This window comes from Raphanus sativus, unplaced genomic scaffold, assembly GCF_000801105.2.
Source record: "Raphanus sativus cultivar WK10039 unplaced genomic scaffold, ASM80110v3 Scaffold0896, whole genome shotgun sequence".
In the NCBI taxonomy this organism is placed as follows: domain Eukaryota; kingdom Viridiplantae; phylum Streptophyta; class Magnoliopsida; order Brassicales; family Brassicaceae; genus Raphanus; species Raphanus sativus.
The window spans coordinates 1-16,145 of NW_026616210.1; the positions used below are offsets into that span (position 1 = coordinate 1).

At 35.2% G+C, this 16,145-nt stretch overlaps 5 protein-coding genes across 5 annotated transcripts; 3 read left to right on the plus strand and 2 right to left on the minus strand.

The window, feature by feature from the left end:
* Positions 1-7: 7 nt before the first annotated feature.
* Positions 8-1,832, minus strand: LOC130503271 (cullin-3A-like; the record flags this gene model as incomplete). The annotated part of the gene is given in 3 exon segments (XM_056997946.1): positions 8-1,168; positions 1,272-1,446; positions 1,550-1,832. Coding segments are annotated over 2 exon segments (1,322 nt in total), but the record flags the coding sequence as incomplete, so codon positions are not given.
* A 1,858-nt stretch (positions 1,833-3,690) lies between these two features.
* On the plus strand, positions 3,691-4,497 carry LOC130503269 (E3 ubiquitin-protein ligase MPSR1-like). Its single transcript, XM_056997944.1, has one exon. The coding sequence runs from the start codon at positions 3,741-3,743 to the stop codon at positions 4,335-4,337; it is 597 nt and encodes a 198-aa protein (XP_056853924.1). The 5' UTR covers positions 3,691-3,740; the 3' UTR covers positions 4,338-4,497.
* Positions 4,478-6,216, minus strand: LOC108819452 (myb family transcription factor PHL8). Its single transcript, XM_056997943.1, is given in 8 exon segments — positions 4,478-4,692; positions 4,694-5,104; positions 5,200-5,269; positions 5,360-5,459; positions 5,580-5,628; positions 5,725-5,801; positions 5,911-6,025; positions 6,097-6,216. Coding segments are annotated over 7 exon segments (1,029 nt in total). The 5' UTR covers positions 6,023-6,025; positions 6,097-6,216; the 3' UTR covers positions 4,478-4,482.
* A 2,597-nt stretch (positions 6,217-8,813) lies between these two features.
* LOC130494607 (putative F-box/kelch-repeat protein At1g27420) lies at positions 8,814-10,004 on the plus strand. The gene is made up of 3 exons (XM_056997945.1): positions 8,814-9,190; positions 9,260-9,483; positions 9,570-10,004. The coding sequence occupies exons 1-3, from the start codon at positions 8,823-8,825 to the stop codon at positions 9,848-9,850; spliced, it is 873 nt and encodes a 290-aa protein (XP_056853925.1). The 5' UTR covers positions 8,814-8,822; the 3' UTR covers positions 9,851-10,004.
* Positions 10,005-13,946: 3,942 nt separating this feature from the next.
* LOC108836239 (uncharacterized) lies at positions 13,947-16,145 on the plus strand. The gene is made up of 9 exons (XM_056997947.1): positions 13,947-14,338; positions 14,435-14,531; positions 14,607-14,731; positions 14,806-14,890; positions 14,972-15,095; positions 15,184-15,377; positions 15,469-15,592; positions 15,682-15,897; positions 15,996-16,145. The coding sequence occupies exons 1-9, from the start codon at positions 14,110-14,112 to the stop codon at positions 16,143-16,145; spliced, it is 1,344 nt and encodes a 447-aa protein (XP_056853927.1). The 5' UTR covers positions 13,947-14,109.

Consider the following 16,145-nt stretch of genomic DNA (forward strand, 5'->3'; position numbering starts at 1 on the left):
TTTCTCTGCGTCATCCGACACGGTTTTGCCAGAGAGAAGCCTTTTAGCCAAATGCTGCTTGTAGTACTTCTCAAACACGTCTTTCTCTTGTAAGTAACGGAACAGCATCATCACTTTATCGAGGATGACCTCCACATCCACATCAGCGATACCTTTGAGCCCTTTCCTTAGCTTGTCATCAACGAACAAGGAGATGAACTCAGGAGAACGAGTATTCAAGTTGATGAAATACTCGAACGAAGAATTCGAAGCGTTCTGAAACGTCTTATCATTACCAAACGCGGTGCTGATGATTCTGTCATATTTATCCCTCTCATCCAATAACCGCTGCACGAACTCCACCGGATCCTTCGACTTCTCCGGATCAGTAACCAGTTGCTTCCCCATCTCCCTTAGATGCGAGGTCATAACATCCCTAACAGTAGCGAGACCATTGGTAACCCTGCGGAACAAGTTGTACATCCTACCCAAATCCTCATACTTATCATTCAACAGCATATTCACAAGACCCGAATTCTCCATGTGAACCAGCCTCTGCATGTGGTTAGCAATCATCTCTCTCTCAACCACACTAGTAATCTTGTCCTCGCTCTTAGCATCCAAGTAGTGCCCCACCCTATCAATCTCCTCAGTCAGACGTTTCTCAGCTCTCCTCAAGTACTCCCCACAATCACAACTCTCAATAAACTCCATCGACTCAACCTTGTAAAACTCAGACGAAGCCTCCAAAAACGGCTTCTCGAAATCGTCCTGATACACAGACTCCCCCAAGTCCATAAACATCTTAGTCACATTCCTCACAAGCCCCCTGTCAATAACCTCCCCCGTTCTCTCCCTGTGGACAAGATCAAGAAGCGTGTTGAGAAGCCTGGCGTGTATCTTAACGGAATGCACAACGTTGTCCCTCCACAAGCTAAGCCCCATGGGATGAACGTGAGGCTTCTTGGTGCTCTCGATGTAAGTCCTATCCATATACATGAGGATGTCACGTATCATCTCAAGCGCCTTGTTGTGCTCGTTCCACTTCTTGTTTAGCTCCTCCAAAAAGGCACCTCCCTGAGCCGCCTCGATGAGCTTCGCCTTCTCCTTGAGATGACCGGTCATGGTGGCGATGAAGCCTGTGTAGAGCTTCTCGCCGAACTTGTGGAGAACCATGTTGTACGCGTTTCTGGAGCCAAGAGATTCAAAATCAAATAATGCATTCAGATCCTAAATTCGAAAATCTAAACCGTTATAAGAGACGATTTGTACAGAGATAGATAAAGAGAGACCTGTAAAGCTCTTCGAAGCTGAGACCGCTAGCATCTTGATTGTAAATCTGGTGGATCGCACGCTCGAGAATCTGCCAGGTTTTATCGGCGTACTTTGGATCCACCACGACGCGGTGCTTGAACGCCTCAATCTGGAAATTCCTCTTCTTCTGGTTACTCATATTCAAACCACACCCTGGAGACGAAGAAGATATACGACCTGAATCCGAGTAATCGAAAACGGAAAAATAATCAAATCCGAGCAAAAAAGCAATAGATCGAGGAGATCGGAGACTAACCGTGGAGAATCGGGGAAGGGGAGGTGATCGGATTAGGGTTTGGGATGTGTTCTTGGCTTCCGCGAAGAGATTTGGGGGAAAATAATAGAATAACGAGAAGTTGAAGGACGAGTATGGATATATTTTTTTTGTTGTTTTTGCAGCGATAGGATCATATAGGAGAAAGAGATTTGAAGGTGGAGGTTTATAGTTGAAGAATGATAGAAAGGAAGGATAGGGGCGGAAGCAATACAATAGAAGCGGACTTCTCTGCTCGTGGGTTTCGTTCCGAACCATATACCTATAGTTTACATTTTGTATGGTTATTGTGTTTTGACATGTTGGTTAAACCCATTGATATTTTTATCTCTAAATAACAGTTTTGCAAAGAATATTATTTGATACATTTTACACTGGTAATATATATATCTTTATTTAATGTACAATTAAGTAATGAAATTTTTAAAATAAGATTTTATTGATTATTTAAATGAGTAAAAAAATTAACACATTAAATCACATTAAAATATGGAATAATACTTGTTTAAACAAAAAATAATATTGCCTACAAAAACATCTTTTGGGAAACAAAAGAAAGACTAGGAAATAATATTATTTACATATATATTAGAGTAATATACATTGATGTCTTTAATAAATACAATTATTTAATTAATAATGTTTGAGATAAATAAAATTATTGTATTTTACAACTAATACTAAATTTAAACTAGGATATATTGTATTGAAATTTTTAAATAACACTTTGTAAACAAATATGAAAATGTCAATCTTTATAAAAGTATCAAATATGACATTTTTCTTATCAATCAAAAACTGACTATCTGAATCAATTGTAAAAGAACATTTGAGGTTTGGAAGAAATGTTTTTTTGGGTCAAATCAATCAAATGTTTGATATATTGTATGTTCGTGTCTATATAAGATCAAACCTGAATCCGACCAAGCAACTAAGGAGTAGAAGGGATCACAAAATCATAAAAACCAATCTACAATTAATAAAATATATTGGAGATTTGAATCTTTAAAGGTGGAGGTTCTGTTCGGAGATGATACGCTGGAATAGAAGCAAGCAGGTACATTTTAATTTTTAGGTTCCACCCTCTCAGCTGTGTGAGCCATAAGTTTTATTAGCAGAGATCATTAGCCTGAAAATCAAAGCATAGTCATGGTTTCGTTAATTGAACGACCCACCAATTGGTAACTCAGTCCTGATTATGTTTCTGTGCCTCTCCTGTAAGGTTTTATATATAAAAAGGCGTGACAAATGAAACATGAATGCACAGGTCTACTACTTCAGCTAGATGTTGATATGGAAGTTTACTGATTTGCGGAGATGTCTATATAACAAACCATTACTTATACAATTGGTCGACTAACGAACCGTAGAAAGCTTTCTTGTGATTGAGAGTATACATAGGCTTGGTTTGTTTTCTCTCGCACTTGGGTCTTTATCATATATATTTGGTTTGCTGACCCTGAGGAAGCATGGAATGATCATTAATGATGGATGACTTGCCTCTTGAAATTTTAAGATGGTTATGTGGTTGCTCATATTACCAAATCCGTGCCGAGATGACTTGCCTCTTGAAACCAAACGCTCTCTTTGCTGCCGTCAAATACAGAAACGTAAACGCACATGTTTTTGTTCAGTTTTGCGTTTTGGTTCACGTCTGCGTTCACATGTACATAAAAGATAACATGGTTCTGATTTGGTTTGTTAGCATAGAGTAAATTAGATATGTAGTTTACTTTAGTTTAATTATATATCTGAAATTTCATTTGATGTCTTCTTATTCGACATGTGGTATGGAGTCATAGGACCACACTATACTGTATATTTTTTAGAGTGACTCGTGTCGCATCAGGTAAGGATTTGGAACTAGTGAAACCTTATGTTCGTGCTTTTATCCACCTTGCGTATGTTTAGATACGTCCAACACATCGAATGTTGATTTCCAAATACCAAAAACACCCTTCGTCGTCTTTTTAATATACTCTAAGGTGTAAGGAGAATTCAGGCATTGACACTCTTCGGATAGAGCAAAAAGTCAGAGAAAGTGTGACATTAGTATCTGCTAACGGATAGACATGTCGATAATACCAATCACTGTCACACAACTTACATTATTTAGGTCCAGTTCATAATCATTTGAGAAAAAAGAAGAAGAGTCTCTCTTCTTTTGTTTCTGATGGCTACAGAACAAGAAGCTGCAGTTGGAAGAGAGACTTCTTCTGTTTCCACAAGATTTACAAGGAACAGAGATCTATACCTCTTTTTGCCTTCCCTCTTAGGCTTCTTAGATGGAAACGACAACGTTGTTTCGTGGCGTGAGAGAATCATTCTAGTCAACCCTTTTACACAAGGAATGATCGTCCTCGAGGAGTCATCAGGATTGAATCCTCTGCTTCGTGACTTACTTGAGTCACGCGAGGAAGGTCATCCTCCAGCGTCCAAGGCTTCCATCGATGCGATGCGGGTCGTTGATACCGACGGCTGGGGAGGAGTGTGTGTGATCTGTTTGGAGGGATGGAAGGAGGAGGATACGGTGAAGGAGATGCCGTGTAAGCATAGGTTTCATGGAGGTTGCATAGAGAAATGGCTAGGGTTTCATGGGTCGTGTCCTGTTTGTAGGCACGAGATGCCTGTTGAGGGAGATGAGGTTGAGAAGAAAAGAAACGATGGGAGAGAGATTTGGGTTATGTTTAGTTCTGATGGTGGTCGGAGAGTTAGAGATTCTTCTGGTCATGACGGTAATGGTAACACTGCTGGATCTGGTGGCACATGATGTGTTTTTGATTCCTAGAATTAGGGTTTAAAATAAACTTATGTAAAAAGCCTTGTGCCTTTTTTTTTTTTCTCTTCCATGAAGACTTAGGGTTTTTGTTTCTTGAATTTCATGTATTTAATTTTGGTATTTTCAAAAACTTTTTTTAGTTTTCCACCCACAAGAATCTATGTAATATATATATGGACGGATAATGCATAGACACGATGTAGTATATTTTAGCATATCTTATTAAAAGGCTCAGGTTTCTTGTAACCCAATAGACTAGTCCTATTTTTTTGGACTTGGAACATGTTTCCACAACCTTGAAACTATTTAAACTCAGACCCAAGTCCTCATCGTCGTGGTCTTTAAAAGGCTCTCTTCCGGATAGATTGTTCCACGCAAACGACATCGTCCCACCTTCTCTTCTTCCGATCCATCACTTCCTCTGGTTTCTCCGTAAACTGAAGCTTGTTTGATCTCCTCATAATGGTCAGAGAATGAATATCCTGTTCTGCTTCTGAGCATTCTGATGATGCCAACGAGCAGTCAACTAAACTTCTCGTTGGTTCAATCCCTTTATTTTCCGCTTTCTTGAGACCCAAGAAATCGTATTCTTCCTCAGCCTCGTCATCTTCCGAACTGAGACAACTTCTACTCGCCGTCCATGCTGCTCCATAGAGATTAGAAGATCTGTAACCGGAGGCGGAGAGAGTTTCTTGAGCTTTCATTAACACTGACTCTAAATATTTCCCTTGTGCCTCTATCCTGTCCTGTAACTTCCTCTGCACGTAAAAAAGAGCAGAAACGTTCAAGCTTCTAAAGAAAGGAACCTCCCATTGTACACATTGTGGTTCATTCAGAAGCATAATGTTATTACTTCGATTTGTTCGTGAAGCTTCTTCTGGACTCCCAATTGTATTTCTATCGCTTCCTTGATTTGCAAGTTTCTGCTTCTATGAAACGAAGAAAATGAATTCAAAGAGGCTGAACTCTAGCTATGAAATTATTAATATTATTTATTTTATGATGGTCATTACTTGTTAGGTTCGTCATCTTTTTCTTCTGTGACAATGACGTCAGGTTGATCTCCAAAATATTTTTGATTCTGACGTTCTTGGGATTTTGCAGCTGAAGAAACTAACATAAGAAAACATCATAAACAACCAAGGATCAGGATAGATCAAACTCTCTGAACAACATTAATAAATTTAAAGTCTTAACAGGTAAAACATCATCGGTGATCAAAGGATTTATAACCATCTTGCTTGTTACCAATGAATCTCTCTCTTATCTCGAGCCGATATTTCTGAAGAGTAAAAATATATAGAACAAGAATGGATCAGCCGATTTAGAGTTTGTAAATTTCAAGAAGTTAGAATCAATGGTAGTTTGTCTGAAAAACCTGTAAATGACTCTTGAGATGGTACAAAGTAAGCTCAGGAATCTCAAGAATCCTCATCAAACCCTTAGGCGTCGCCTCTAAAAACACCACATAACAAAACAAAAAATGAAAAACTAACAAAGAAATAAGACCTAATCACCCAAACCTGATAAGGTTTCAAAAGGAGAAAGGGAACTGAAACAGAACTGTTTGGTCCCCCGAGTTGATTAACGGCGTCGATGAACCTGTGATGAAGCTCATAACTCCATCTCAATCTCGGTTTAGCTTCCTCTGCCTTGTGATTCTTATCATTATCCATCTTCTATATAAACAATCAAGAATGGTTCAAGAAAGATTGGATTTGTTGGCACAGATATGGAGATTATACTTTACATGTAGTTGTTGGAGTCTTCTCTTTTGGAGTCTTCTCTTTCTTCTCTTCTTGGTCTTTATAAACTTATTCTAACACCATATCTGGAAACCTGAGTGGGGTTCTGTTGGAGGATGGAATATATGCTTTCTTGACCCTTTCCACTTTCTTTTTTCCTTTGTTTTATTTTATTTTTTTACTTTTTCGCATTTTACGTTTTAGTATTTGACTATTTGTTTCCCTTTCCTTAAATACCTCCGGGTTTTACACCGTTTTTTTATATAGTATATATTTTTAAATTTTGGAACTTTTGGGTAACTTTTTCTTCTTTGACTTGAAGTGTTTAGACAGAATCTATGATACCCCGAGGTCAGATAAGAATAAAATTTGTACACTTATTAGGTTACGGTCTTTACTCGACATCTATCCTAATGGACACTTAGTTAACGTGTATCACACTTCTTTATTAGTCATTTCAACCAAATGGTTTGAATGAACTATTTGAAAATGGGCTAAGGATTACACCAAACTGCTTATTTGATTAAGTAGACTGTCGCCATGACTGGTGAGCTAAACCTCCTACAGCCTCTGGTGCTAGATCAGGATGTGATATTTGGCTATAATTTATTTCTTCCTCAAGATTGATTCTGCTCAAGGTGATCTAAGATTTTCTTCGAAGTGGATGTATAATATTTTTCTTTGTATGGAATCATATTACTTGATTTCCTAGATATCTTAAATAAAAAGATTAAATTTTCATTGTTATAAACAACAGATCTCCAGTGAAGGTTTCTAGTTCTGTGGTTTTAAAATTACATATATATATATATATTGCGAAGTTTAAAATTTACAGGAAATTCAACTCAAAACACATATATAATATATAATACACATATATGTAAGTTTGGAACTCCAAAACTAAAACTTCCAATTGAGGTGCTCTAAGCTATTATATATAATGTTGTTAAAAAAGCTATTATACATAATATGTATCATTAAGAAAACCATTTATAAAATAATGTATTGAAAAAGCATATATGCATGGTCTGTAGACGACCACTACGATGATCCAGTGACATGGAAAGAGTGCACCCAAACACTCTGCTAAAGTTACATCCACTTTGAGAATTATTATCTCCTAGGTGCTTTGCCCACTTTATTGTTGAGTGTTTTCGAAGTTTTTGTTTGCGTTAGAAATGAACTGATGAGTAATAATTCATCTGAATACAAAATACAAAACATTCATCTTGGATGTAGCTCATAACTCCATCTCGATTTAGATTCCTTTTCCGTGTGATTCGTATCAATATTTGTGGTCTACAAAGTTTTTATAATTTGTTGTTCTTTTATCTTGAACCATTCTTGATTTCATTGAAGAGAGCGTTTTAGATCCACCACAAATATTATCAAATATCGTTTCGGATTTAGAGAGAACATAAACAAACATAATGAAATTTCATGTTCTTATGAAAATATAACAATTAATAAAAGAGAAAAGTGTCAGATATGTAACAAATTTGTCAAACAGTTAATGCAAAATGATTTCAAATAGCAAAACCTATTTATTTATTTCATTACTTCACGTGTGACCAATTTGTTAGTGATCACAACATGTTTAGGTAAGAACGGCACATCTCCATCGACAGAGTGTCCAAGTGATAACGAAGTTATTAGGATAACTAGAAATGTTATTACCACGAAAATGAAGTGACGGTTTGTTGAGGATACAATGGATGTGTTTTACTACTGGTTTGTAATATTTTTTTTTGGTTTGTAATATTTTACATTTTCTTGACAATCAATGGCTATTTTTGTGGAAGACTGCATCAAACTCCATCAAGGACAGCTGATATTAACAAGAAGGAAATTACTCTGTTTCTAAGGGCTAAGCTAGCGGCACTGGATAGAAAGACAACATCTCAATCAGTGACAACCACCACTAATCAAATCTCTACTACCTTTCTGGGAACCTGGTTCCGTTTCATCCAACCGGGTTGAAAGGAGGGTTTCAGCTATAAGCATTGCTTCATTTTGATTTCTATTCTATAAAATGTTTTGTATTAGGTCCTCTTTAGCTTTTTCCTTTATCTTTGGAGCAGTTTTTGTAAATGGTCTCTTATTGGGAGAAGACTTTTAAAAAAGGAATGACCTTGCAAAAAAAAGGTTATTTTTGCCATAATTCATCAATATTTTACATTTTCTTGTTGTTTTGAGTTAAAATGATATATCTATCATTGAACACTCGATTTTAGCCATTAAAAATCCAAAAGAAAAATATATATATATAACATAAGGACTATTATCTTTTAGCAAGGGTGTTACAAATAGTAACACAAGATTTGAAAAATCTTTAAAAACTAATAGAGATAATTTAAAATAATAACCAAGATTATAGTAAAATATTTTATATCAATTAATAATAATGGATTAAAAATTGCAATTAAAATACAAACATATAGAATAATATAAGTGATGATTACTTACCTAATAAAAGATTTTTCATGGTTATAAAATGCAATTTTCCTATCATAAATAGAAACACAAGATTTGAAAATCCACTAAATTTTAATAAGAGATTATTTAAATATATAATGATCCAAAAATTTAGTAAAATATTTAATATCAATTACTGAATAATAATGGATACAAAATCCAAAGTTCTGTAATGGTCTCTTATTTATATGAAGCTTTGAACTAAGCTAATGATGCAAAACCGGAAGGACTGGTAACAATCTTGAAGTCGTCGACGATGACATTAATACCTGGCTTGGTGGACGAAGTAGCAGAGATGTGCCTCTCGCGAGTCCCGCGCTCTAGCTTTCAGGCCATTTCTCAGGTGTGCTGGCGATGGAGAAGATACCTCAGGAGCGAGCGTTACGTAGCCGTCCGAAAGTTGACGGGATCGTTGGAAGAGTTAATGTGTGTTATAGTGGATGACCAGTACTTGGAAGTTTTCGATGGCTCCGGTAACAATCTTGGACGCATCCCTCCCGCCCCGGGGCCTTCGAAGGGTGGTTACGGCCTCGTGGTGCTCGATGGTAGAATCGTGTTCGTCGGTGGAGAATTGGCGAGGGCTGCTTTTGCGGATGTTTACGAGTTCAATCCTGCTACTAACAGGTCTGAGTCTCGTTGATAAATTTGTGATAAATATTATTCTTAGTGGGTTTGTTCGTTGATAATAAACAGGTGGAGAAAACTGGCAGACATGAACATACCCCGTTACTGCTTTACATATGCTGTAGTGGACGGTCTTTTGTATGTGAACAAAGGCTATACCTCAGGTGATGATAGCATTCTCAACTCGGAAGTATACGACCCGAAAACTAACGAATGGAGCCTCATGGATTGTCCACACAGCCACGGCTTTAGTGCCTTCGCATTCTCCTTTAATTCCAAACTCTTCGTTGTAGGTGGGAATAGAAGAGCTGTGCATATATTATGATTCCGAGTTAATACATTCTTTCATACTTTGATGAAGATTATCTTTTTTTTTCAGGCAATAGATGGAGGTTCATCGACATATATGACCCCAAGACAAAGACATGGGAAAAGTTAGACTCCGGGCAAACACTGTCGGTGCACTCCTACACTGTTGTTATGAACAAAGCGTATTTCTTCGACTGGTTCAATCCGGAAATGGGAGTGTATGATCCAGAGAAGAATGTTTGGAGCTCCGTGTTTGTGCCTCCGAGCAAAACACCTGGTTTCAGGTACAGACTAGGGCAATGGAAAAATAAGGTTATCCTGTTTTCCCGGGAATGTGAGCAGAGGCCTTAAGTGGTGACCTTGATAAAGAGGACGCAGCCAAGTGGACAGCCACACCGATTAAAATATCTGGTTGTCACGCCACCAGTGTTCTCATCAACTTTTGATTTTGCAAAATGCATGCAACATTTTGGGGTTGTCAGCTTTGTGTTTAGCCCTCACATCTGTCAACGATACATTTATAATTTATTTACTCTGTTCATCTTTGCATTCAGAACAGTTAACTTACCAAAAGAAAAAAAATTGATGCAGATAACTTTTAATTAAAAAAAAACTTTTAATAACTATCACATTTATATACCCACAGTCACCTGAGTTATGGTGTCTTCTTTGGTAATGTGCTTCTAAGTTAACATTTATTTCTTTATTTGTCCTAGTGTATAGAATACTTTTAAGAAAGAATATAACAAGATGAACATGTATTTTATGGAAAGGAGAAAAAGCAGAACACCTTTCTTTGGAGAAGAAAAGTATCTAAAGGAAAAAGAAAATACACTTAGGAATCATTTTTCTTTCTAATGTCATTTTGTATGTCCACTACGTCTAACTTTCAGTCCACGCAAACATTCCATTCTTCCTATGAAAGGAAAAAGAAAAACACTTTTCCTTTGTTGATGTAGCTAGAGAGTGATGCTAGGAAATGCTTTTTTCTTTTGTTAGCAAGAAATATGGTTTTATTCATGGAATTAGATTAGATACATATTTCAACCTTATATTTCAGATTAAACACATACATCTTTCTATTTTAAAAACTATACATTCTCTTTTAGCATGAAATATTGTTGGAGTTAGCTACACAAAAAAAAAAGAAGCCAACAACGAGATTCGGAAAGGAATAGCTCCTGAAAGGTTTAGGCCCAATGGGCCTATCGGAAGAAACTCCAGACGGCGTTTAGGAATAGCTCCTGAAGGGTTTAAGCCCAATGGTGAGGGAAATTTTGCAAGTGTACCGTGTTGGTTTCCTCCCGGTCTTGTTGTCTCGTTGAGAAGACTTCAAACAGAAATTTTTTGTTTTTTTTTGACATTTCACGAACTACTCTGATCTTTTCTGTACTAATTGTTAATCAACTCTTTACTATATTCAAAATCTATAAGAAAAAATAATACATAATGCAAATTGTTAGGGGTAGTAATTTTAAATATAAAACCAAACAACAGTAGGGAATCAGGAATTATGAACGCCGTTCGCAAATTGTTAGGACAATGAAATGCTTAACATCATAATTTGTACTTTATGAACATTCGTACCATGAAAAAATATACCATGTGTAGTGTAGTAAAACGTCTAAACAGGTAGTGTTGCACGTGAGCCCAATTCATAAATGAACACACAACATAATTATTTGGGAATGACGAAATTACGTTGGTGGATAGCAGATATATAAACGAAGACAACGTTTTGAAGTAGAACTTATAAAATGAATACGAATGGAAATATATATTTTTAATCGCCTCTATAACATTGACGGGTTTGGTTGAAATATATTGATATTTGCTGTAAAGTTTTAAATATTCATTGATTTCATAAATTAATACAATCTTCAAATATAAGTTTTATACTTGTCATAAATAAATAACCATAATGAGTACTCCTTTTAAAATTATGAAAACCTACATTTACTTATATGTATGATACTAAAATAACAAATTATTCAAAAGCAAAACTAATTTTACCACAAGAATTTTTTTTTGGAAATTAAAATATCATTATTTGATCAGTTTAAATTTGCGTTTTAGTCCAACTGGTTTACATAGTGGATCGTAACATATAATCAATTTATTTCTTCGTATTAGTCGGAAGGTATTCCAAACTTAGATCATATAGTGTAATAACTGGTTTGTTCTATAGCAATAAGTATGTTCTTCCCGGTAACTCATGGGAACCGATAGAATTTATCAAAAAAAAAAGAGAAATTGGCATCCATATACAAACATAACAGCTATATTTGCAAAAATGGAATTTTCACTGTTTAATTTTCATAATGGCACTGTTACCCCTATGAGAACCTAAACAAAACCTATTAAACCATTTTTCTCCTATTACTTTATTTTCATTTCCAATTCATTTTCTTTTTTGTCTCTCTCTCCTCCGCCTCACTTTCATTTGTTCCCTGATTTGCCTAAGCTTTCTCTCTCACTCCTACTTCACCTGCTTTCATTGATGTCTTTCATAATTTTACCCAGTGCTGTTTCTTAGAAGTACAAAGAAAATCAGAGAGAAATTTGTGATTAATGGATAAGCTTATATTTCAGATATTAAATAAAAACAAATATTTTCTCCTCCTCTTCCTCTGTTTTTTTTTGAAATTTTCTTGTTGCTTATGTGTTTTTGTTGGATACAACAAAGGAATCTGAGAAATGAAATTCATACCAGTACCTTCAGAGAAATAGCTATTCTTCTTGTAATAATATTTTTTTGCCGGAGCTGGCGTTACCGTCGAGGAAGTCCTCTGCTTCTGTTGTTTCTGATCTTCTGCATGTGTTTGCTCTTGTTATTGTGACTCATTTTTATTGCCAACTCGTAAGTCTCGTCCCATCCCATATATTATGTTGCTTCCTCTAATTTTTTACCTTGCTCTTTAAACTTTCATCCTTTTCGATGATATCTAAGTCTTTTTGACTTTATTTTTTTTTTTCAATTTCTCAGAGCAGAAGAATAGAAAAGAATCGGACAAGGTAGATCGGATCATTAATGAGATGGGACACCAATGAGATCGGATAATTATTTATATTAGTCGACCTCTAATTTATATAACCAACTACCATTCAAAATAACTGGGTAACTAGTTTGTTAGCAGTCAAATGTTCAAATAGCCATATAACACAAATTTTAAAACCAGCTAAAAACAATAAGTGTCTGGTAATGTCGGAGGATAATCTTGCTAACTTATGATTGATGTTCTCAAAAAGTAACCTTGCTAACTTATGATTAATGTCCTCAAAAAATTTAACCATTCACTAATCATACACGGACTATTAAATTATATTTTTATAAAATAAAATTTTCTTCAAGTGTTCAAATAGCCGATAAACATATATATTGTTAGCAAATCACTGTTTATATATATTTTTAACCGGCTAAACGAAACAAATGTTAGATTTGTTAGCGGGCTAAACTAACAAATATATTACATGAAAAAAATTTGATTTGAATACGTATAAAATATTTTGTTAAATGTTAGCCGGCTAAACTAACAAATATATTGCATGAAAAGGTTTGATCTGAATACGTATAAAATATTTGTTAGCCGGCTAAACAAGCGAATGTTAGCCGACTAAACTAATAAATACGTAAACATTAGTAATTTATGTTAGCAGGTTAATTATTATATTATCTTTTCGTATCTAAGGAATCTCCATAAGAATACCGAGACAATGGATAACGAAAGTTTGCATTGAAAGTACAGAATAATAATGTGATGTGAGACTATGATTTAATCTAAACCATTAAAACTGAAGTACAAAAATAAATTACCCCAGACTTTTTCACAATAATTACTAAACTATGCCACTGCCTTAAACTATGTCGTTTTGTTAAAAATCGCCACCTATAATTACCAAAAACTCTGTCGTTTCTTTTATGACTTGCGTACTAAGTGATTTCGACACCCACACCTAATCATTTATTACCCACGGACCGAGATCAACAATACAATCTTATCACCATATATTTTTGGGATTTCAAAATCATAACTAATTATTTATTACTCTCCTTAACAAAATTATCTTCCTATATTCTCGCTATTCATATATTCTTGCTAATCAAGCATAATATCTAACTATTAAAAACCTACATTCCTTAAGAGTCGTGAATAGTTAATAAAATAATCATTTTTAGGAAGATAATTATATATGTATATTCGGTTTTAATGATAACATCACAACTAAAAATATCTTTCTAAAATTTTCTCGCGTTAACCCTACTTTCTCATCGCTAACTATATATACATCTTTCCCTACACCTACAAACAATATCGTTCAAAGCTGAAACCTCCCAAAAATGTCGATGATGACTACTTTTGTTCCTCTCACAAAACTCAGGCCGTTTAAAGATAACTGGCGAGTCCAAGTTAAATGCCTTCATTCATGGAGATCCATCACACCTTATTCAGATACTTTTGAATTGGTTTTAGCAGATGAATGGGTAAACTATCTTAGTCGACCTTTTTAGACTTATATTTTAAAGAGTTTTTATCCTTTACCAATATACTAATATAACTTTGTTCATTTCTTAGGGAAACAAAATCCAAGCAACTTGCAAAAAGACACTCATGTCCCGTGTTCAACGTAATATACCTATTGGAAAATGGGTGGTTATTGAAAAAGTTCATATGACAACAGCTGGTGGCCAGTATAAAACAACACACCATCCATACAAGATGAATATCTCAGATGAGACTGTTGTTAGAGGTTCTGATTTATCTGATGATCGTATTTTTCTTAATCTTTCCGACTATTCTCAAATTGGAAATGACCCTAAAGAGCTATCCTTCCTCATAGGTACTGTGTTTTGCAGATATTATCTTATCATCCTTAATATTTCTTATTATTTTGACTATTATCATCTACACACTGACCTATTTAATTTTTTAACAGATGTGATGGGGAAAATTCATGACCTTGGTGATGTTCTAACCGTCAGAGCACAAGGAGAAGACAGAAAGAGGGTTCAATTTCGCTTAATGGACACACGGTTTGATCTTATAACCTCTCTTTGTGCAAGTTAACTTAACTATTTTATCCCTAATTAACTCTCTAAATTTAACAGAGGAAACAGTCTTGTGTGTTGTCTATGGGGTACTTATGCTGAGCAAATTGAAGCTTTTCGCGATGAACACCAAGATCGATCTATTGTTGCTTTGATTAGGTTTGCTAAAATCAATTTCTTTAGAGGTATTTCACTTGGTTCTTCATATTTTACATTGATTTTCCCCTATATTATTTTAAATAAACGTCCTCTGTTATAGGAGAGGTTCAAATTACTAATGCATTTGGTGCATCACTTCTGTACCTCAATCCAACTCTTCCAGAAGTTTTAGAGTTGTCAGAAAGGTTGTCTACTTTGCTATATTTTTACTTTTTTAAAAAATGTGTCCTTAATGGATTGATGATTAAATAAAGTTTCTTTTCTAGGTTGTCAGATGATCAACTACAGCTTGCCCTGCCTGATAATGGAAAAAAGGATGGTAAACGCATCAAATATGATTGGAATGATGCTGAGGTCAAACCGATTTCGGAAGTTCTTTCAGCAAATCAGGTTACACTAAATTGTTCCGAGGTTGTGTCTTTAATTGTTTAGATGACCATGGTTTTTTTTAAGATGAGCTTTAATAATATATATGCAGGTGGAGATTTGTAAAATCATATGCAGTGTTGAAGCAATCGACACTGACTGGACATGGTTTTATTTTGGCTGTAACCGCCATCAGAAACGTGCCAATAAACTACCCAAGATTGATTATGAAAATCTGAGAAGAGGTGATAAACCAATGTTTCATTGTGAACTTTGTAATGCCAATATCACTAACGTGTTACCAAAGTAAGTTGTTTCCATTTTTTTTTTTTAACTTACAATTTAAAGTTTGGACATCATACTTATTTTTACAAACGTTTTTGGTGTTGTCTACTAGATTCAAACTACATCTGGTAGTTAAAGATAACACAGACACTTGCAATGTAATGTTACTAGGATCTGTTGCAAAGTCCATCATTGGACATAAAGCTGAGGACTTGTGGGATGGTTCTTATGCAGAGGTTAGTATAATGATGTTTGTTCTGTGTCGTTTGATGATTATTCATTTTGTGAAACTAAAACAATTTTCTGGATCGACTTTGACACCTAGATTGAAGATCCAGAGATACTTCCTGCGCCTATTCAAGATTTGGTGGGGAAGTCATTCTGTTTTGGGCTATCTATAACTTCTGATAACGTCACAAATGGATCAGGAAACTATATTGTCTTAGAGGTTTGTTCTGGAGATAAAGTGTTAAGTATTGAAACTGTCTCAGAGGCTATTTCTGATATAGGAACAACTTCTTCTACCATGTCATCTGCTCATGTAAGTTTATTAGAAACTGGGGTTTTTATTTACGTTTAACTACATTACTAAGTCTTTTCTTTTATAGACTGATATAAATCTTTATTCCATCATTTTAGTGCATGCTGTTGGATACAAACTCATCAGAAGATCCTAAAACTCCCTTTTCTAAGCGCAAGGACGAGAAGGATGATCTACCCGACATAACATCATCCTCGAAGAAAATGTGCACTAAATTGATCAAGGAGGAAAAGCATAAATCAGATTAA